The sequence below is a fragment of the Meriones unguiculatus genome, chromosome 19 (assembly GCF_030254825.1).
Source record: "Meriones unguiculatus strain TT.TT164.6M chromosome 19, Bangor_MerUng_6.1, whole genome shotgun sequence".
Lineage (NCBI taxonomy): Eukaryota > Metazoa > Chordata > Mammalia > Rodentia > Muridae > Meriones > Meriones unguiculatus.
Window position 1 is genome coordinate 70,476,473 of NC_083366.1, and position 23,260 is coordinate 70,499,732.

At 39.3% G+C, this 23,260-nt stretch overlaps 1 protein-coding gene across 2 annotated transcripts in view; it reads left to right on the top strand.

Annotated features, from left to right (window-relative positions):
• Gucy1a2 (guanylate cyclase 1 soluble subunit alpha 2) overlaps window positions 1-23,260 on the top strand; it is a 267,897-nt gene that overhangs the window by 34,559 nt on the left and 210,078 nt on the right. For both annotated transcript variants that reach the window (XM_060372667.1, XM_060372666.1), the window contains exons 2-3: window positions 5,613-5,674; window positions 17,365-17,486. In XM_060372667.1, coding sequence (XP_060228650.1) covers window positions 5,619-5,674; window positions 17,365-17,486 — 178 coding nt within the window. In that variant the 5' untranslated portion in view covers window positions 5,613-5,618. The remainder of the gene's footprint in view (window positions 1-5,612; window positions 5,675-17,364; window positions 17,487-23,260) is intronic.

Here is a 23,260-nt window from a genome sequence, read left to right on the forward strand (position 1 = left end):
ACTCAAATGGTATCCAGAAGCACTGTGTCATTGTGTCTTCCTCCATTTTCAACATAGAAAAATATCTTTTTAAATCTCAAAACCTTTCCCTAGGGACTTTGCTTTCTTAGACTCAGCCTCTCTTTCAGACCTTACCCGTTCAGATGCTTGAGGCTTCTCAGTCTGTCTGGCTCCTGCTTCCAGGGAGAGGTATTATTTTCTGCCTCCCTGACTGGAGCGTCCACAAAAGTTTGTTTCAGACGGGCAAGGGATTTTGCTTTCTGCCTTGGCTAGCAAAGTCTGACTTTTAGAATCTTCCTTGTTAAAGAGCCACTTTTTTTTCTACCTGAAGAAACTGCCTGTCTGGAGTTTTTATGTATCAATTTTTGTTTTTCTGCAGCCTGCTGGAGGCCTTGCTGCTCTGCAGGGGTTATGTCTACTCAGGAATCTGTGAGCTCCTAGTTTAGGAACTGCCTTTGCTTTGTTTTTAAGGAACAACTAAAAAACTGTTCTATAGTTTTACTTTCTATGTAAGTTCTTGCTAGATTATTGTAAATTCTGCCACATGTTGGTACACCATTTGTTTTAATGTTATTAATATTTATCATTGATTTATCATTTAGTTAATCAGTGGTTATCAGCTGTATACCCAAATCACCGCACAGAAACTAGGATGTACTTAATTATCCTAGAGCACAATTCTGGGCATGATTACTCCATCCTATACCTCCAAGCCCACATAGTTTCCTACCATTCAGATTTTACCAACTGTACTTGCTTTTAGTCATACCTTAGGTCCAGTCCATCTCTCCTTGTGGTTCCAAGTCCTCTCCTCCTGATCTCTGCTCCTCTCCTACTACTCCCACTTGCTTCCTTCTCCTCCCTCCAGACACGGATGTTCCACCCCATTCTCTGTGTTGCTCAGCATTGTGGCTGGTTGTTTTATTGACAATACAGAGAACAATTGGTGGCATGTTTACACAAACTTGAGACAAACATCACAATGAAATATCCAGATTGAAACCAGGTATTGGGACAGAGAAATAAGTATTTGAATGAACAAAGGTAAATTGTATACATTCCACAAGAACATTATACCAACAGTAGTGGTTGAAGAAAGGGCACAGGTAGGCAAGGTAAATAAGAGTGGAGATCAGACGTGGGGAGAGTGGGGGCAGGGAAAAAAGAAACTGTGGGTGGGGGAATCTCTGTGACAAGCTGGACCTAAGTCAGAACAGGCCTCTTGGAGGATATGAGGGGGACTCTAGCTGACACTCCTGGCGGCAAGGGTCATGGAGATTGAAGAGGACACTAACTAGACAAGATTGCTAGTGGAGGGAGAACACCAACCCACCCACCAAAACTTCGGTTCAAAGCTTACCCTGCCTGCAAGACCTGCAGGAACAAAAATAGAACAGAGAGAGTGTAAACTGAGGGAATGCCCAACCAAGGTCTGTCCCGACCCAAGCCCCACTCTACAAAGAGAGCCAGTCCCTGACACTATTAACGATACTCTAAACGGATTCTGAAAGGTAAGAAGAATATGTTAGAGGGACATCGGTCTTGTCTTGTTATGTTGACTTGCATCATTAGCGCACATGAGCATTTAGTGAAGGATGTTTTAAAAATTTATCTTTGTGCGTATGCGTGTTTCAAGCATGTGTGTTTGTGTGTGTTTGTGTGTTACAAACGTGTAGGTGTTTGTGCATATTTGGTACAATCGTGTGTGTGTGTGTTGTAGGCATGAGTATGTATGTGGTACAGGCATATGTGTGTTGTACAATCAAATATGTGTGTTTGTGTGATTCAGTCATATGTGTGTATGTGTTGTATAGGCATATGTGTATGTATGTGGTTCAGGCATGTGTTTTTGTATGTTTATGTGTATGTGTTATAAGCAGTGTGCATGTTTGTGTGTGTGTACATGTGTGCGGTTCAGGCTTATTGTATGTATGTTGTATAGACATGTATATAAGTGTATGTGGTATAGGCATGTGTGCATGTCTGTGTATATGTGTGTGGTACAAGCACATGTGTGTCTATGTGTGTGTGGTACAGACATATGTGTGAAGGCCCGAGATCAAAGTCATCTGTCCTACTCGGACACTGACTACTTTATCTGAGACAGGGGTCACTGTATCTGTAGTTTCCTAGTTCAGAGGAACCTAGCTGGCCAGCGAGTTTTCACAGTGACTCCTCAGTAACTGGGGTGTGTCGTCAAGTCTTGCTTGGTAGGCAGTTTACCCACTGAGCTGTCTTCTCAGTCCCACCAGAGTGAAGACTCAATGAAGAAGTAGTCTCACACTTTGAGGCAGAAGCCACCCATATAAAGGATATATTGACAGACCTTCATTTCATGATGTTTATTTGAGACAGAAAGCCCATAGGACGACGTGACGATGTCTCTCACTGACAACATCTTGGCTTGAGGCCATAAAATGAAGGCTGAAAACAGAAGTGAATCCATATTCTGGGAAATACCAAGGGGTCAGCACAGTGTTTATTCGTAATAGCCAGAATTTGGGAACAACCCAGAAGTCCCTCAACTAAGAAATGGATACAGAAATTGTGGTACATTTACTCAATGGAATACTACTCAGCAATTAAAAATAAGGAAATCGTGAAATTTGCAGGCAAATGGTGGGAACTAGAAAAGATCATTCTGAGTGAGGTATCCCAGAAACAGAAAGACAAACATGCGACATACTCACTTATAAGTGGATATTAGACATATAATATAGGATAAACATACTAAAATCTGTACACTTAATGAAGGTAAGCAAGAAGAAGGACTCTGGGGAAGATGCTCAATCATTCAAAAAGGCAAACAGGATAGACATCGGAAGAGGGGCAAAAGTCAGCTTTTTAACCAGCAGTTTTTATCCTTTCACAAACATGTACCCTTTAATGGCGTAGAAATTCCCAGTGTAGGGGAAAATGTTCTTTTGGACGAATAAGATCCTTCTAGTAGCGGCTGGTGGTGTGTTCTCTGTGTTCTCTAGTTCTTGCTTTCTGTTCCATGCTTTGGACATGGGGAATTCCTCTGTGACATTCCCTGTCAAAGGGAAAGCTATTTCAGGCTAGAAACTGTCAGTCCAGCGCCAGAGTTCTCCCAGGGGCCTTCAGCCAGTGACTGGCTGGCCATGACTTGGTTGTGAGAGTGAGCCTTTTTTTCATGTGCACTGAAGCAGCCACCTCATTCTTTTTGATTTCTCAAAATGCTTTAGGACTTCTTGGTTCAGGAGAAATTTTTTTCTTTCTTAGGTACATTCTATTTTTTCTGCTTTGTTTCTCCCCTGATTAGTAGAACTCTCTGAAGTAGTCTGATATCTTTTCAATCTGGTAGAAATGAAGAACTCTGCAGAAGAAGCAGAAGTGATAGAGGAAACAGCGTCTTTCTAATACAACAGGGCTGACGCACAAATGAACTCACAAAAACTGTGGAAGAATGCACAGGTTTCAGACAGACAAAATCCCAACAGAGAAGGGGAAGTGGGCACAGTGTCCCACTTTGAGTTTATGCAGTCTGATTTTTTCTAAACTTAATCTGTGCCTTGCTTTGTCTAGGTCAGGAGTAGGTCTAAGGTGTTAGATTTGTGCAGTGGGATGTACTTTCAGCTAGACATACTCTTAGGTGTCTCCGTGGGTACTCCTGTTTTATTTTATTGCTTTAAACTCAGCTTCTGGCTTTAAAACAACTGCTTCTGACAAAAGGAGAGTGCTGAAGGATTGAAGGTAGAAGATCACCAAATTTATCCTGCATATTTTATACAGATATGAGTGTGTGCTGGGTCCAAGTAAAAATTAGCATAGATGTCTTGTGTCTCCCTTAAATTATATGCCATTAAGATTCACTTTGAGAGATTAGAATGAAGAAACTGGTATTTATCAACTCTCTCTCTGGCAGCCAGCGTGGCACTGGCTTTTTAGACCAGCGGCCTTTTTAGTTTTGTAGAATTATGTAGGAGTAGTCTCTGACATTACCAAACTGTAGTGGTGCTTGAGTATTGAAGATCCATGTTATTGCCATATTCCCAAAAATGTATCTTTGCTGTAATAGCTCAGCAGTGTGCTAAGCATTTAATGGCTTTATTTCTGTTTGGCTATAGTGAACAGAAATATTTTGAAACTTATAGTGAAGAGAAATTGTTTGAGAATTTTAACTATGCATATAACAAATTTTGATCAAATCTTCCCCCCCATGTAATCCCTTCCTTATCCCTCTCCCCACTTTCCTTCCCAACTTTATATACTTAAAATAACAAATAAATAAAACACAAGACTTCACTGAGTTCATGTAGAGTTTATGCTTATGGGTGTGGGATCATCTGGAGCATGGGCAGCCTCCGAGCAACAGCCCTGAAGAAAATTGACTTTCTCTCCACCAGCAGCCATCAGTGCCAATAGCTACTCAGACAGGGGCGGAGCCCCTTTTTCCTCATGCTGGGATTTTGTTTGGCTTAATCTGCGGCAGGTTTTGTGCAGGGAATCAGAGCTGCTTTCTGTTCACATGTGCAACAGCCCTGTCATGGCTAGCAAATACCGTTTCACTACTTCTGGCTCCTACCATCTTTTGTTCCCTCTTTCACAATCACCTTTGAGCCTGTGGTTTGGGGCTATAATACAGATGTCTCATTTAGAGCTGAGCACACTCTCAACAGTCTATTTTCTGTTGGGAGTTGCACAATCAATGGATATAAATGTAAGAATTTAGGTAACACCTTTATTTTAAAGATTCACTCTTTTGCCTTTGAGATTTAGTTGTTATAACATTTTAATAAAATTAATGTTCTGAGAGGTTTGTATCCCATTCACTTGTATGTATATATTTTCCAAGTTTGGGGCCCTACTCCTCAGATAAATCTGAGAGTAACTTCTTGATTTAGGATTAATAAACTATCTTGACCTGTTTTTGGGAGAGCTTATATAATTCATTCATGAGCTATGAAGTTCTCTTTTGAAGACATGAAGAGGGCAATCCAAAGTGCTACTGTCCCCTCCAAGAGACGTGAGAACAATCCTCTGCTTGTTTTCTCTTGGGGCACACAGGAAGTTGAGCTGACTTTAAGTATTGCCGATGGACTATGGGCCATTGCTTCCCATCTTACCCCATCTTGTGAGTTCTTTTAGATGCAAAACTAATAAAAAAAAGCTCATTAAGCTTAAAATATGTAATTATAGAGCTGAAAATTTTAACTCAATTTACTGTTCCTTCCAGACTACCTTTGAAAGTCTTATTACAACATAAAAGAACAAATAAAGGTGTGAACATCCATTATCTCACAGGGATTGTACACAGCACCTGGGAAGGGCTGCAAGCGGTGTTCCTGTAGTGCCCTTGCCCATTGCTCCAAACCCTCTATTGTAGCCACTGAATATTTTATTTAATACTCATTAATATCTCATCAAAAGAATGGGGAGGGGCAGAAAATAACATTGTACTCAACACTGGGAAACTGAGCAATTGCTGACTGCCTCTTCTAGTCATTCTGGGGAAAACACATGGCCAGATTCAAAATGCATTAATGCAGTGTAGTGTCAACTTTTATGAGGAAAATCCTTCTATACTCCGTAGAGTGGGAACTACACTAATGAGCTAATAATGTGTTTTCATTCTTGTTATTACCCTGTAGCCTCAGATGATAAACCTGACTCTCAAGAGGACGTTGCAGTATTATGAACATCAAGTTATCGGGTGAGTATAAATGGTTTTGGCTATTGATGGAACAAACTCAAAGCTGCTGAGCTTGTAAGTTAGTGTGCTCTTGAATTCAGCTTTATAGCTTCTTCACATGCAGGCTAGGACTGAGAGTACTTTGAAGTCAAATCCTTTGGTTTATTTGTGTTTCTTTTATTTTTATTTTTAATTAAATTTTTATATTAATTACAGTTTATTTACTTTGTATCCCAGCTGTAGCCCCTCCCTCATTCCCTTCCAATTCCACGCTCCCTCCCTCATCTCCTCCCTGACCCTCTCTAAGTCTACTGATAGAGGAGTTCCTTCTCCCTATCACCTGACCCTAGCTTATCAGGTCTCTTCAGACTGGTTGAAATGTCCTCCTCTGTGGTCTAGCAAGGCTGCTTCTTGGGGAGGGAGGGGGGGGAAGGAGATCAAAGAGTCAGCCACTGAGTTCATGTCAGAGATAGTCCCTGTTCCCCTTACTAGGGAACCCACTTGGATACTGAGCTGCCATAGGCTATGGTGTTTGATACTTTTAAATGAAAAATACAATCTTCTTGTTGTTTTTCTCACACTTTCCCTCTCTCATGTTCTTATCTTCCATTTGAAGGACTGAATCACACAACTTTTAAAATGCCAAGTGGGAGGCTTTGAATGTGATTTGGAATCCTTACATATAGTTTGGCTGAAAGCACACTTTAAGCATAGCCTTGGTTTAGCCAGAGTCACATACTGCATGCTTTCTCTCTTAGTCCCTGTTTCTTTAAATGATTTTGATAATTGTGTGTATTAAAATGCTTCATGTCAAAAAGCAAGAAAGCAGGAGCTCACCAGAACAGAGAAATTGTAATAAAATGTAATGTGTATGTTAATAATGAAATCAAAGATTAGACATCATGATTAAGTGATAGGGTTTCAGGGAAAGTAATTTTCACACAGAAAACTCTAAATAAGCTTAAAGTCACTTTCGATTGCCTATAGTAAAGACAGTTTGGCAGATACCCAAAACTTTACTTTTTTGAGTAATCTAGCTTTTCATATTTCAATATTCATTAGAAACAATAACTTGTTAGTATTCTCTGTGGGCTGCAAAGTTTTGTCTTTGTGAAGAGACAAAATTCCTGGTAATTCCTGAAATATTATTAAGGATCATTTTACTCTATGGGGATCAGGAATACATTTGGGGCTATTAGGATATAATGTGATTAAAAATAAAACAGAAAGAGAAAAGAAAGTGATTTCAGTACAGCATAATACCATGTACTTTAAGCACTTGATGATTATGTTGATTGTCAAGTGGGAATTGCTTTGAAACTTTGACACATTAATTCTCAGGCGTGCAGTGCTATGAGAAACATATTTAAACTTGAGATGGCTTTTAATTTGATGCCATTAGTGATTTAAAATACTTTATCCTAATGGAGCTAAAGAATGCCAAGTTAACCTTTTCTTGTACATTCTAAAATAAAATCAGTCTTAATTTTAAAATTAATCACTGTCATTGAGTTTGCTACCTTAAAATATGCTGTGTAGGTTAACTTAGTTCATATCCTTAAAACAATTTCTCACTGTGGTAAGTGCTATATAACTGTTTTTATTTTAAATATTTTTTGATAATGCCAGTTATCAAATTCAAAGTATTGTTTTTGGAATTACAAATATTATTTTACTGTGAAATCAAATAATTGTTAAAATGTTCTCATTTGTGAACCAAACTGCCTCAGGAAAAACTGGGAGAGGGACTCATATTACCACTGAAATAGATAATTAACCTCGTTGTGATAATCAATAAAGAATTCTTTGGCCATTGGTGGGATGGAGTTCCCTTATCTAACTGCCTTAACTGTCCTCTCTATGTATGTTGACATGGCCTAGGAGGATTCCCTTTTTTTTGCTAAATGATCTTTACTTAGTTTTGATTATTCTGTCCAACACAATATAAGGACTATGGATAGCCTGAGTATAAAAGATGTCTTGATGTCTAACTTGATTAAAATAGAACTATCAACATGTTTGCTTGGCTGGCATCTAGGATCTGGACCACTAATGCTTTCCTTTGCCGTGATATTGATGGAGACTAAAAAGCTAATGGCTACAGTCTCATTGTGTTTGTCTTTCTTGTCCCTGTCTTCCCTTATCTCCACTTTTCTCTCATTATATAGCTTACCTTTTCAGCTTTTTTTTTTTGACATTGAGATTTTCTGCTCTTTATTTCTCTTTACAAACTGGAGGAAGGAGAAGAACACATACCATTAACACTGGGACTAATGTGCTCACACCTGTGTGTTGTGAAGCACACAGTTTAGGGCCTTTTATTTCTAACTGTGAAAAGTGATGTGTTTCCTACACTTAAGGAAATTTCAAGCAATGGAGGACAAGTGACAACAATCATTGTTTTCCATACTTTTGGAGGGATATGGCTAAGAAAAAGATTCTTTTTCTACTTTCTGTAAATTACGTAGCTTGAAGTAATTTAGCTTTTGGATACCACAGATTGAGATGCTAACATAGGAGAGATGACAGTGTATGTATCTATTTCTTTTTTCTTCAAGCCAGGGTCCTGGACTCACTGGCCTTGAACTCATAGCAATCCACCCAGCTCTGCTTCTCTGAGTGCTGGGATTACAGGCATGTACCACCCTTCCAAGCTATATGAGCTCTTTTTAATTTCTGAACATGGCCTCAAACACTGGCCTTTCTATTTCCTTCTTCTTTTCTTAAAACTTTGCACTTTTACCTGTTTTACCTTTCAATATCTAGGGTAGTATATACCACTCCTTGAATTCTTATACCTGTTGCCAATAGAGACTCATGGAGGCTTTTTGCTGCCTCCCCAAACCTAGCACTGAACCCAAGGAACATCTGTTTGAATGATCATGAGAAAGATGGAGCCTTTTTGTTATGGAATAGATAACCTCTCTGTCACAGACGATTATTCTATGCATTAGTTTTTCACTTGTTCATGTATTTATTCATAAGATCAATTGTGTTGGCAAAATGAATGCTAAAATAATTTATTCATGCTGTGTGATAAATCTCTTTCTCTCTACTGTAATCATCATCATCATCATATCTTACTGAGAGATTTTGATCTAATTTTCTGGCTTTTATTCAATGTCTCATTTTTACCATAGAAAAATGATTTTAAAATTGTTTGAAACCAGTGGTTCTTAAATATGAATGTGCATTAGAATTACTTGGAGTTACATATGTATGTACAAGTATACACACACTGACACCCAACAGACAATGTATCAGTTTGGCTTTTATGATCAGAAGTTGAATAGTCTTACAGTGGCTGGTCACACACTGGAGTGAAAACATTAGCTTCCCAGTCCAAGAAGCTGGAGGCTACAGAACAAAGACAGCAGTGAGGTCCCAGTGGGAAGACAGAGGTCCAGTAGCTCTCCTGGAGAGCTTGTGGCATAAGTTGAGATTTAAAAGCTGATGAATGTGGAGTGTAAAGTCTGTAGCAGTGACAACAGCGGAAGTTAATCTGCTTAAGAAGAGTTGCACACAGAAGAGTGTGCTAGCCTCTTTCCCTTTTGTCCCTGCCTGCTAGACCATGGTACCCATGCTCAAGGTGGCTTTTTCCGTTCCGTTCACTGACACACATGTCCATCATCTCTGGAAGCATCTTATAGACACACTCAGGAGGATATTTTCCACACAGTGTATTTCCTACACTGTGAGACTATCTCAACTCTGACAAAGTAACAGCCAAGATGAATGCTCTTGTGCCACCAGAGTTGCTAATTTCATCTATATGAAGAGAGATGTAGATTAACATTTCTTTTAAATCATCAGGTCACTCTAATGCTGCCAGTTTAGAAATATCATTATATCCATAGCCAGTAGGACAGATTACAATCTGAATTCTCGGTCATCTGGCCTCTACTTTTTATAGTCTATTCTCTTCTACCTTTCCCTCTTTTCATTTCATTCCAATTTTTGTTGGCTTCTCAGTTTTCTCAAGATTAGTCTCAGAGTTTATACTATTTTCTTGAATGTTCTGTATGCAGATGTCTGCGCACTACTCTTTATGTGTATGCCTCTGCTAGAATGCTATCACTTCTGAGAGGTCTTTCCTAAGCTCCCGCCCTAAAGCAGCCCTCCATCTCTGACCTCTTCAAGCCAGCCACTTCTATTATACTATCACCTAAAATTTCATAGTGATCATCGTCACTATCTGATACTCCCTTGTTTTTTCATTTATCTTGCTTATATCCATATCCCTTTGTTTTTGTTAGTGGTTGGCATGTAGGCATATTTCTAACTTTTAGAAATATGGGTAGAGAGGGAAGAAATTATAATCTAGAAGTGTGTGAGTAGACTTCTAAGGAGTATAGTGAACTAAAAAGTTTTATATGGTAAAGCTATAACCTGAGGGCCTGAGAATAATATCTGTATGCATTGTAATTATAAATTTTGTAGTTTTAGTTATCAGATACTCTTTACCATAAAGTACACCAGTTTACTTGCATAGTCTCACATTTATTGTTAGCTTTCTATGTCTGTGAGCCCTTTGTAAAATATTCTGGTTTTATTATCTTTTTTGTATAACACACTTTGATTCCCATTGCCTACTCTGAATAAAGGTATAGAGCCTGTGCTTTGTTATGTTAGTGACTATTTAACTCAGGTCCCCAGGGAAAGACATCAGTGCTGGTGAAGGGAGCGCAATAAGGAACAGACATTTGGCAATGTGGAATGGGAAGAATAGTGAGAAACAGGCAGAGCCCATAGGAAATGGGCAGGATTCAATTAAAGGGTTAAAAGGAACTAAGTTTGAGAGATGCCTGGTTAGTGTGGAGTTTCTTTTTTAATGCTTTATGCCACCTCTGTGTGCCTTTTCTTCTATCTACGTGGAACTATGAACTTCAGATTTTGGGAAGTAATACACATTGGACTTCAAACCACATTTTATTATCAAATAATTGTGGGAAGATTCCTTAAAATCTCTGCACTTTAGTTTCCTTATTTTAAAAATGAGTGTCAACATAATTGGAGTGAAGCTTACCATCTGAATAAGCAATCTGGTCTTCTTGGTCAGCCCTTTAGAATGTGAAACACTTGGCTGCCGCTGTCCTCAATTCTTATGTCATTCATAGCCACCAGGGAAGTCTTAGCCTCTCTCTGCTTATAAAGGCATTGAGTCATGCAGTTCCTCACAGGTACTCCAGAAAAGACCACATCTCAATCGCAGCTTCCTCTTTTCCTCTTCTCCCAGACCTTCTCCCTCAAGTCCCCTTCCCATCCTCCTCCTCCCTCCTCCCTTTCTCCTCAGAAAAAAGAAGCCGTCCATGGCATATCAATCCACCTTGGCATATCAGGGTTTGGTAGGACTAAGTCCATCTTCTATTATTGAGGCTAGCCAAGGCGGCCTAGTTAGGGTGAAGGAATCAAAACAAGCAACACAGTCAAGATGGCCCATGCCCCTGCTGTTAGGAGTCTCATAAGAAGACCATGCTACACAGCTGTTACACACGTGCAGGGAGCCTAGGGCAGTGCTACACAGCTGTTACACACGTGCAGGGAGCCTAGGGCAGTGCTACACAGCTGTTACACACGTGCAGGGAGCCTAGGGCAGTGACATGCGTGCTCCTTGGTTGGCAGCCTGTAGGGACCCAGGTAGTTGATTCTGTGGGTTTTCTTGTGGTGTCCTTGGCCACCCTGGCTCCCACAATCCTCCTTTCCCCTCTTCCGCAGGATTCCTCAAGATTTGATAATGTTTGGCTGTGGATCTCTGTATTTGTTTCCATCAGTTGCTGGGTGAAGCCTCTCAGATGAGTTACACCAGGCACCTGTCTGCAAGTATAGCAGAATATCCTTAATAGTGTCAAGGCTAGGCCCTATCTCATGGCATGTGTTTCAAGCTGGGCTAGTCACTGGTTGGTCATCCCCTCAGTTTCTGTTCCCTCTTCACCCCTGCATATTTTGTAGGCAGGAGAAATTGTGAGTTGAAGGATTTGTGGCTAGGTTGGTGTCCCAATCTCTCCATCAGAAGTCTGTTCTGGTTACAGGACGTAACAGTTTTAGGTTCCGTATCCCCCACTATAGGAGTCTAAACTAGGGTGACCCTTACAGATTCTTGGGAGTTTCCATTGTCCTAGGTTTCTAGCTCATCCCAGAGACACCCCCACCACCAAGGATTCCAGTTCTCTCTACCAGTACTCTGTCCTTCACATAACTGATCTCTCCTGTTCACCTCACCCCACCCCACACTGTTCCCTCCCTGCATGAACCCCAGATGTCTATTCTATTTCCCTTTCTCAGTCAGATACAACCATCCCCATTTGGGCCCTCCTTGATACATCTTCTTTGGGTCTGTAGCATGGTAATCCATAGATAATATAATATTCACATATAAGTGAGTACATACCATGTTTGTTTTCTGGGTCTTGGTTACCTCACTCAGTGTGATATTTTCTAGTTCTACCCATTTGACTGCAAATTTCATGACTTCCTTGTTTTTAATAGCTGAGTAGTATTCCATTGTGTAAATGTAACGTATTTTCTTTATCCATTCTTCAGTTGAGGGATATCTAGGTTGTTTCCAGCATCTGGCTATTACAAATAAGGCAGCTATGAACATGATTGACAAAATGTCATTGTGGTATGGTATAGCATCTTTTGGGATGTCCAGGACTGGTATAACTGTGTATAGAGGTAGAACTATTTCCAATTTTCGGAGAAATAGCCAGATTTTTTTCCAAAGAGATTGTGCAAGTTTGCATTCCCACCAGCAATGGAGGAGTGTGTCCCTTGCTCTACATCCTTGCTGGCATGTGCTGTCACTTGAGGTTTTGATCTTAGCCATTCTTTTTTTTCCCTTTTTTAAAATTTTATTCATTTTGTATCCCAGCTGTAGCCCTATCCCTTTTCCCTTCCCTTCCTCCCTTTCCCCTCCCACACCCCAATCTTAATCATTCTGATGGGTGTAAGTTAGAATTTCAGAGTTGTTTTGATTTGCATTTCTCTGGCCACTAAAAAATGTTGAACATTTCTTTAAGGGCTTTTCAGTCTTTAGAGATTCCTCTGTTGATAGTTTAGATCTGTACCCCATTTTAAAAATTGGGTTATTTTGTTTGTTGGTGTTTAGTTTCTAGAGTGTTTTATATGTTTTGAATATCAGCCTCATGTTGAATATATGTCTTATCCCATTCTGTAGGCTGCCATTTTGTTTTCTTGATTGTGTCCTTTGCATTATGGAAGCTTTTCAGATTCATGAGGTATTTTTCTTTCTGTCAATGTTCATAAGTGAAATTGGTCTGAAATTCTCTTTCTTTGTTAAGTCTTTCTGTGATTTAGGTATCAGGGTGACTGTGGTCTCATAAAATGAATGTATCTTCTGTTTTTATTTTGTGAAATAATTTTAGGAGTATTGGTATTAGCTCTTCATTGAAAGTTTTGTAGAATTGTGTGGAATCTGTCCCTGGGCTCTTTTTGTTTGGGAGACTTTTAATAGCTGTTTTTATTTGCTTAGGAGTTATAAGTCTATTTAGATTGTTTACCAACTCTTCATTTAACTTTGGGAAGTGGTATATGTCAAGAAATTCATCAGTTTCATTTAGATTTTCCAATTTTGTGGAGTACAGGTTTTCGAAGCAAGATCTAATGATTCTTTGAGTTTCCTTGGTGTCTATTGTTGTACCCTCCCTTTATTTTTTGTTTTGCTAATTTGGACATTCTCTACCTGACTTATAAGAGTTTGTCATTTTTGTTGATTTTTCTGAAAAGAAACAACTATTAGTTTCATTAACTCTTTGTATTGTTTTCTTTATTTCTAATTTCATCCCTGAGTTTGAAAATTTTTTGCTATCTACTCCTTTTGGATTCATTTTCTTTCATTCATTCTAGAGATTTCAGGTTTGTTGTTAAGTCACTTATTAATTTTTTTGTTAAGGCAGTTAGTGCTCCGAAGTTCACTTTTAGTACTGCTTTTATTGTGTCCTGTACGTATGGGCATGTTGAGCCTTCATTTTCATTGACTTCTAGGAAGTCTTTAATTTCATTCTTATTTCTTCCCTGACCCAGTGGTCATTAGGTAGAGAGTTGTTCAGTTTCCATGCATAGGCTTTCTGTTATTTCTGTTGTAGATTAAGTCTAAATTTAATTCATGGTTATATGATAAAATACAAGGGGTTATTTAAATTTTCTTGTATGTATTGAAGCTTGCTTTGTGAGTGACTATGTGGTCAGTTTTAGAGAAGGTTCTGTGAAGTGCTTCGAAGAAGGTATGGTGTTTTTTGTGTGTATTTGGGTAAAATGTTCTGTGGATATCTGTTTGGTCTATTTGATTCATAACATGTTTAGTTTCACTATTTATCTGTTTAGTTTCTGTCTAGATGACATGTCCATTGGTGAGATTGGGGTGTTCAAGTCTTTTGTTATTAATGTGTGGTCTTTGATTTGTGATTTAAGCTTTAGTAATTTTCTTTTACAAATATGGTGCCCATGCATTTAGGGCATAGATATTCAGAATTCAGACATCCTTTTGGTGGATTTTTCTTTTCACGAGTATGAAGTATCTTTCCTCATCTCTTTTGATTAATTTTGGTTGAAATTTTATTTTATTAGATATCAGAATGGCGACTTCAGTTTGCTTCTTGGTTCCATTTGCTTGGAAACTTTTTCCACCCCTTTACACTGTAGTAATGTCTACCTTTGATACTGAGGTGTGTTTCTGGTATACAGCAGAGTAATAGATGCTATTTTCACATTCTGTTAGCCTGTGTCGTTTTTGTGGGGTAATGCTGAGTGGTATTAGTGACCAATGATTGTTAATTCCTCTTATTTTGATGTTGATGATGGTTGTGTGTGTGTCCCCTTTTTTGCTTTTGCTGGTATGGAATTATTTCCACTGTTTTCTTAGGTGTAGTTAATCTTCTTGGGTTGGAGTTTTTCTTCTAGTATTTTCCATAGGGCTGGATTTGTATATATATAGATAATGTTTAAATTTGGATTTGTCATGGAATATCTTGTTTTCTTCCTCTATGATAATTTAAAGTTTTGCTGGATATAGTAGTCTGGGTTGTCATCTGTGGTCTCTTAGAGACTATAAGACATCTGTCCCAGGACCTTCTAATTTTTATAGTCTCTGTTGAGATTTTGGCTGTAATTCTGATTGGCTTACCTTTAAACATTACTTGACCCTTTCCTCTCTCAGCTTTCAATATTCTCTCTTTTTTCATACATTGAGTATTTTTATTATTATGTGGCAGGAGCATTGTCTTTTCTTTCCAATCTATTTTGTGTTCTGTAAGCTTTTTGTATGTTTATAGGCATCTCTTTCTTTAGATTGGTGAAATTTTCTTCTCTGATTTTGTTGAAAATATTTACTGGATCTTTTAGTTGGGAATGTTCTCTTTCTTCTCTTTCTATTTTTCTTAGGTTTGGTTTTTTTCATAGTGTTCCAGATTTCCTTGATGTTTTGTGCCAGGAACTTTTTAGATTTAAATTTTTCTTTGGTTGATATTTCAATTTCCTCAATTGTATCTTCTATGCCTGAGATTCTCTCTTTCATCTCTTGTATTCAGTTGGTGATGCTTGCACCTGTATTTTTGTTCTCTTACCTAGGTTTTCCATCTCCAGGATTTCTTCAGTCTGTGTTCTTTGTTGCTTCTATTTCCATTTTCAGGTCTTGAATAGTTTTATTTCTTTTTTTCATTGTTTGATTGTAGTTTCTTGAATTTCTTTAGATTTATTAATTTGCTCTTTAAAGGCCTCAATAATCTTTGTAAGATTGAATTTAAGCTCTTTTTTTCAGGGAAGACCTGCATTGGGTATCAGTTGTCTCTGGATTTTACAGACCCACCTGCTATATAAATATGGACAGGGAAATTCTTATATATTTCAAAAGCTTAGTCTGACTTGGGTTATCTCCCAGCTTCTCTAACAAACTAATTTGCTTACATCCCTTTACAACATAGTCTACTTCTCTGCTTATATTCACATCTGATATTCTGCTTATAGTCACATGGTCTACCAGTCATGCCTGCTTGCTTTTCATTATCTTGCTTTTTATTATCTTCTTCCCGTTGTTTATTTCTCTCTACCAGAAAGTCCTGCCTTTCACTTCTTGTCCAGCTACTGGCTGTAAAATTTTAATTTTAAAAAGTTTTAATATATTATTTAATTTTAAACAGCCTGATACCACACTTTCCCCCTCCCCACCCACTTCCACCCTCACACCCTCTACCCCCATTTCCACTATTTCTTTTAAGAGAAGCCCCCTCCCTCGTAAGGGGTACCAGCCCACCCTGGCACCTCAAGTCACAGCAGGACTAAGTGTGTGCTCACCCACTGTGGGCAGACAAGGCAGCCCAGCTAGGGGAATGAGATCCAAGAGCAGGAACAGTCAGACACAGCATCTACTACTATTATGATGGGACCCACATGGTAACCGTGCTGTGTATCCGTTACACATGTATAGGGGTCTAGGTCCTGCCCATGCATGCTCCTTGGTTGTTGTTTCAGTCTCTGTGAGCCCCCATAGGCCCAGGTTAGTTGTGGTTTCCTTGACCCTCCCAGTCTTCCACAAAACTCCCAGAGCTTGGCTTATTGTTTGGCTGTGGGACTCTATATTTGTTTCCATCAGCTGCTGGATGAAGCCTCTCAGAAGGCAGTTATGCTAGGCTCCTGTCTGCAAGCACAGCAGAGTGTCAATAGTGACAGGGGTTGGCTCTCTCCCATGAGGTGGGTATTAGTTTGGCCAGTCATTGGTTTGCCATTCCTCTAATCTCTGCTCCATCTTTATCCCTACATTCCTTGTAGGCAGGACAAAGTTTAAGTTGAAAATTGCATGGGCGGGTTTTCCCCTTCCCTCAATGGGATGTCTCAGGTGGTTACAGAAGGTGGAGCTTTCAGGCTCCATATCCGCCACCACTAGGAGTCTCAGTGTCACCCCGTAGATTCCTGGGAGCCTCCCTGTCAGATCTTATTAAAGATAATCTAAGAATGCCTCAGGGTAGGTAGGGAGGTACACAGACACATCTTCACACAGCATACCCTAACACTCCTCCTCTGCAATGATTCCCTACATCTTTGGGTGAGTGATATAGATGCCCCATATTTGGCTAACTACCTGACAATTTTACGCTATACTTTTTCACTGGAAGAAAAGAAACTTTTCTAGTGTGTTTTGGCAGTTTTACTGCTTTACAAGTGTTGAAATACAAATTTAGAGGTCAGTTTGATACTTCCTTCACTTAGCAAAATAATAATAGTAGATTCATTCACACCTGGGTTCTGTGAGTTTCCCAGTTCTGAGTTCTTAGCCAGATTACAGTACCAGGCATGAATTTTGTCTCGTGCTATAACAGAAAGCAGTTGGTTACTCTGTAACACTCATCCTACTGCGGCACCTTGGCTATGTCTTGCCATGCTGGTTTTTATTGTAGCTCACAGAGTTCACAGCTAGATAAGACTTTTGATTTTTTTCTCCCAGCAGCCTGCATTGTAATTTCTGGTACTATGAAAGCTACCTAATTAACAGTTTTCTAATTAACAGTTGCCTCTAGATATAGTCCTGTACTGTTAGTATTAATGGGAATAGTGGCTTATGACAGAATTATGTTTAAATAATCAACTATTTTAAAAATGGTTTTCCTGAAAGCATAAACTGTACGCACTTGATGTAGATGTGAGTGCATTTGCAAATGCTTTCAAAAATTCCCCATATGCTAATTTTATTTTCTTCTTAGTTATAGGGATGCAGAAAAAAATTTCCACAATATCTCTAACAGATGCTCCTATGCAGACCATTCCAACAAAGAGGAAATTGAAGATGTCTCAAGAATTCTTCAGTGTACTGCTAATGTACTCGGTATATTAACTATATATTTATATGGTTGACAGAGAATATGAGGGGAAGGGGAAGTAAAGTTATCATTGTTTCATTTTCTCTTGAGATTTGGAGAGTATGGTAATTGGAGACCAAGACCTTGTTATTAGGTGTTTAATTTTACACCCATGAAAATATTTAAATGTGAATTACAAACAAACCGTTTACTTGTAAACTCAAAAACATTATAACAGGTTCTTACATTCTGGGGAAATGTTTTCAAATATTTATATGATATTAGTATTAGCCTGATATAATCCATATTTCTCTGCCTTTTATCTTTGCCTGAATCATAAGGTCTTTCTTTCTTCTTAAGGTTACATTTTATTATTTCTGGGATGCACTTGTTGTAGCATATCAATGAAACTTGTCATATACTGGGTGCGATGCTTGGGCTTAGGCCTAGGGATTGTGTACCTTGAAGATGCCAGCATTTACTAAGGGGAGCCATGCACTGTGTTCTGTAATTGAACTGGCTTCTAGAAGGGTTTGAAGATATTGGTGTGTGAGAGTACTCCGCATAGCTGACATGACAGCAGCAACCTGTTCAGCCCCAATATCTTTTTTTTCCTTTTATTTTTTGGTATTCTTTACTTAACTTATTTATTTATTTTAATTTTAATTTTATTTTTATTAATTACAGTTTATTCACTTTGTATCCCAGCTGTAGCTCCCTCTCCCATCCTCTCCTAATCCCACCCCCTCCCTCTTCTTCTCTTTTGCCCCTCCCCAAGTCCAATGATAGGGGAGGTCCTCCTCCCCTTCCACCCAACCCTAGTCTATCAAGTCTCATCAAAAGTGGCCTCTTTGTCTTCCTCTGTGGACTGGTAAGGCTGCTCTCTCCTCAGATGAAGGTGATCAAAGAGCCAGCCACTGAGTTCACGGTTCAACTCAGAGCCACTGAGTTCCTATTATTGGGGAACCTTCTTCAACACTGAGATGCCATGGGCTACTTCTGTGCAGGGGTTCTAAGTTATCTCTATGCATGGTCCTTGTTTGGAGTATCAGTCTCAGAAAAGACCCCTGTGCCCAGATTTTTGGTTCTGTTGGTCTCCTTGTGGAGCTCAGTTTATTTACTTTATATCCCAGCTGTAGCCTCCTCCCTCATTCCCTCCCAATAGCACCCTCCCTCCCTCTTCTCTCCCATGCTCCTCCCCCAGTCCACGAATAGGGGAGGTCCTCCTCCCCTTCCATCTGATCTTAGTCTATCAGGTCTCATCAAGACTGGCTGCATTGTCTTCCTCTGTGGCCTGGTAAGGCTGCTCCCCCCTCAGGGGGAGGTGATCAAAGAGCAGGCCACTGAGTTGATGTCAGAGACAGTTCCTGTTCTCACTAGTAGCAAACCCACTTGGACACTGAGCTGCCATGTAGCCCTACTTTCTTATATAACTTATTTTATTTTATTTCTTCGTTTGAAGTGAACATAATTCAGTTCATTTTTGGAATCTCGTTGTTTCTTTATGCCTCAGGTGAGAATCTATGGCATAGTGGATGGCCAATAATGCCTTCATCATGTGTTGATTCCATCACTTCCTGATCTGAAGGCCTGAAAAACAGTTGCTTACCAAATCCTGGTTCTTGGCCCTCTCCCAATGAGAAAACAATGTTCACAGATAACATTTTTTTAAAAATCAGTAACTACTTGTTTCTACATTCTGTCGCATGTTTTCCAAATTAGGAACACTGACTGCATTGTGTTCCTAGTTGGAGTCCTAATAGTCGTTGCGACAGCAGAGTCTTCCCAAGAGGCCCTTCTGCAAGGGGAGATAGGCGTGAATGGTGCCCTCTCTGCTTGTGGCTTTGAGTGTCAAATTACGGCATTATCTGGCTCATAATGTCGTTTGAATGCTAATATGGCCTAATTTTAGCAGTCTGAAAAAAGTCAATATTTTAAGGCAATGATATGCAAAGCCTATTTTTAGTTTGCATTAGTTGTAAAAATATTCTTGTGCTCCTTGTAAGCCAGGACATTTCATATTTTATTGAAAATTATGCTGTAGTGGTGTAGTGAGGTGTGTCTCATAAGGGCCTGTGCTGTGTTTGTTTTGAACATTTTGTCCTGTGGCTTGGATTTAGCTAGCACTATAAGGAGGGAGACAGAAAGAATGTAGAGAATTAAGGGAGAGAAATTACCAGCTGTGTCATCCTTTGCTCTAATGAGTTAAATATCAGTGTAGTTATGATATTTTGATTTTTTAAACAGGTTTTGATGGGGGTTGCAGATATTTCAATGTGTGACTTAATTGCTGAGATATGCTGTCTGAAAAAAGATACCACAGAGGGTCGAAGGGCAGACACATGAGTGTTGTACATGAATTCATTTGATGACTTATATCAACATAAAGCTTGCTGCTTCACGAAGTATCAGTTATTCATTAAATATCACAAAAAAACAGCTCCAGACTGTTCTTCTTAAGTATCCACTCTCACAATAACCAGGAAGGGCAGGTGCGGAGGACAGAAGATTCATCCATGTTTTCTCTGTCTTAAAGGCCTTTGTAAGAGTGATGTACTTCTGTACTTCTTCTACAAATTTGGTTCATTTAAAGTCAGGCTGAAAGTGTTGTTTCCAGGGCATTTTGCACTTGGTAAGTGCCAGTGAGGAGCCTGGAGGGGATGACCCCAGAGGCTTAGCCATCACCAGGAACTCTAAACTACTGTAGCTTTCCAGAAATGGCTACGGACTGCAGATTCTTTATACGACGTGATGCTTTATGTTGTTGACTATAAAATTAGTTGCTGGGCTGAAGGGATGGCTCAGAGGTTAAGAGCACTGGCTGCTCTTCCAGAGGCCCTGATCTCAATTCCCAGCACCCACATGGAGGCTCACAACCATCTATAATGAGGCAGAACACTGTATCCATAATAAATAAATAATTTTTAAAAAATTGGTTATTGTTTATATCAACCTGCATGCTCAGTTTGTTTTGATTTGAAATGTCTATTTGGGAACCATTAATTGGTGATAAACTAATGAATTAGCCATTTATCATAACTAATTTTTCTTGGAATAGCTCTGCTATAAAGTTACTAAGTGACGTTACTTGGTGGCTGGAATGCGTTCCACACGTTTAGGGTCTTAAAGCACTAGTTAGGAAAATTGCTGCTTACCGTTTTCACTGGTGAAGTAATATTGACAGCAACAGATACCTTCCATCAGTGATGTTCTTGCCCCTCTAACTCAATAGGCTGGTAGTTTTTTCTTTCTTAACAGTTCTTTGACAGCAGGTATTGGTGGCACATTCCTTTAATCACAGCACCCAGGAGGCAGAGGTAGAAGGATTTACATGAGTTCGAGGCCAGCCTAGTCTACAAAATGAGTTCCCAGAGAGCCAAGACTGTTTCACAGAGAAACCATGTTTGGAGGGGGGAAAATTACTTTGAGTATTAATGTGATGGATTGGAATTAAGGTGGTTGGAGGGGTGTGGTTGTTTGAATGAGAATGTTTCTCACAGGCTCATAGACTTGAAAGCTTGGTCACCAGGGAGTGGAAATTTGAAAGGATTAGGAGGTGTGGCCTTGTTGGAAGAAGTGGACTGAGTTTTGAGGTTTCAAAGAACTGTGCAAAGCCCAGAATCTCTGTCAGCCACTGGATTAGGACACAGCTCTCGGCTACTTCTTCCAGCACCATTTCTGCATGTGTGCTGCCATGCTTCCTGAAATGATGATAATGAATTAACCCTAAGAAACTATGAAGAAGCTCTAATTAAATGCTTTCTTTATAAGAGTTGCTGTGCTCGTGGTGTTTCTTCACAGCAATAGATTACTGACCAAGACAAGAAGTAAAAAATTTATGTTATTATAATTTATTAAATTTGAAACGAGGGCCAGCTAGATCTAGGCGAGGCTAGGCCAGATTTAACAACTACCTGGCTGTTTGACTGAAGTCAGTTACTCCATGTAGCCATGCCTCAAATTTCTCATTTGTAAATCAGAGATAATGTAATTATACATTTTCTCCTTTATAGGAGAATAGGAAATAGGAGGATAGGAAAATTAAAACAGTGTAATTTACATAAAGTACTTACAACAATCTGATATGTAACATACCAATGCCACATTGATGTTTGTTATTGCTATTGAATATTCATAAAATTATCTTTTTGGCAGAACTGGAGGTCAGTTATGTTCACTTTGTTAATAGGTAAGGAAACTGATTTTTTTTAATTTGTTAATCTTTGGTCTAATTCTGAATAAACCTGCCACAGTGGCACTGTTTAAATCTGAGTCATTCTAACTCAAATATCATATTCTGTGCATTACTTTTCTCCCAGAAGTTTGCCTGAAAGCCTCATGCCCTCTTCTCAATGCTGATTATGCTAAATATATGTATCACCTTTCTAGTTCTGGAAATAGTCAAAGTTGTCATGATATTGCAGTTTACTTAATTTATTGTTTTGCTGTTGTTGGTTTGCTATTGAACCAAAAGCATCATGTATTCTGTCTAGGCAAGAATTCTGCCACAGAGCCCTATCTTTGCTTTTTGTTTTGAATCAAGAGTCTCACTAAGTGCCAAAGTAGGCATTGAACCAATTGTGTAGCTAAGCCAGGCTTTGAACATTGTAATCTTCCTGCATTAAGCACCCCAAGTAGCTATGACAACAGGCTTGGACTGATGGCCCAGTTTTGCTGCTCTTTCAAATTGATTTTTTCTATGTTCTATAATCACAATGTGTAGTATCTTCAGTACAAGGGTCTTTCTGTCTAATTATGGTGGCAACCAAGAGGATATTTTCTGTTGAGGCTAACCATCAACTATTTCTCTAAAGAGATTTCATTCTTTTTTGTTGAAAAATGGTGTTAGAGACCAAAATCTGTTGCTGTAGCATGTTCTTTTAAAGCCTTCTTGAGCAAACAGAAGGGGGTATGTGTCTGCATGTTGGTTCATATGATTTTATGCATATTTATACTGTACAAATTACGATGTCTTCACTTCTCTCCTATTCCACCAAGGATCATTATAAACTCTTCCTCTTCTACTTGTCTGCAACCTATTCTGTGAGATGCCTGCTCCCTCAGTTATTCAATTTCACAACCTACATATAATAGCATTAAAAGTGCTAAACAGAAACTCACATGGAAAATAATTTAATCAATGAGAACACAGGACTAATAGATAGTCTTAGAAAATTTAGTTAAATGTGGAACTTTACAGATTGCATTAATTCCCAAAGTTATTGTGAGCAGTCTTTTTCTGTACCATTACTTTCAGTGAGACTTTTTCATAACATTTAAAGATACATTTGGATTTTCTTTTTATTTATTTCTTTTTATAATTTATTCACTTTATATCCTGATTATAGCTCCCCTCCTTGCTCCTCCCTGTCCTACCCTCTGTTCCTCTTGCCCCTCCCCCTCTCCTAGTCCTCAGAAAGGGGAAGCTCTCCTCCCTACCATGTGACACTAGCCTATCAAGTCTCATTAAGATTGCAGTCATCTTCCTCTGTGGCCTGGCAAGTCCCTCCCACCAGGAGAAAGTGATCAAAGAGCTGGTAACAGAGTCCATGTTAGAGAGGCTCCTGCTCCCCTTAGTAGGGAACCCACATAGAGACTGAGCTGCCTATGGGCTACATCTGAGCAGGGAGTCTAAGTCCTCCCCATGCATGGTTGTTGGTTGGTGCATCAGTCGTTGCAGGGCCCACTGGGCCCAGATTTGTTGGTTCTGTTGGTCTTCTTCTGGAGCTACTGTCCCCTCCATACAACTCTCTGCACTCTGCCCAAAGTTTGGCTGTGACTCAGCATCTGCTTCGATCCC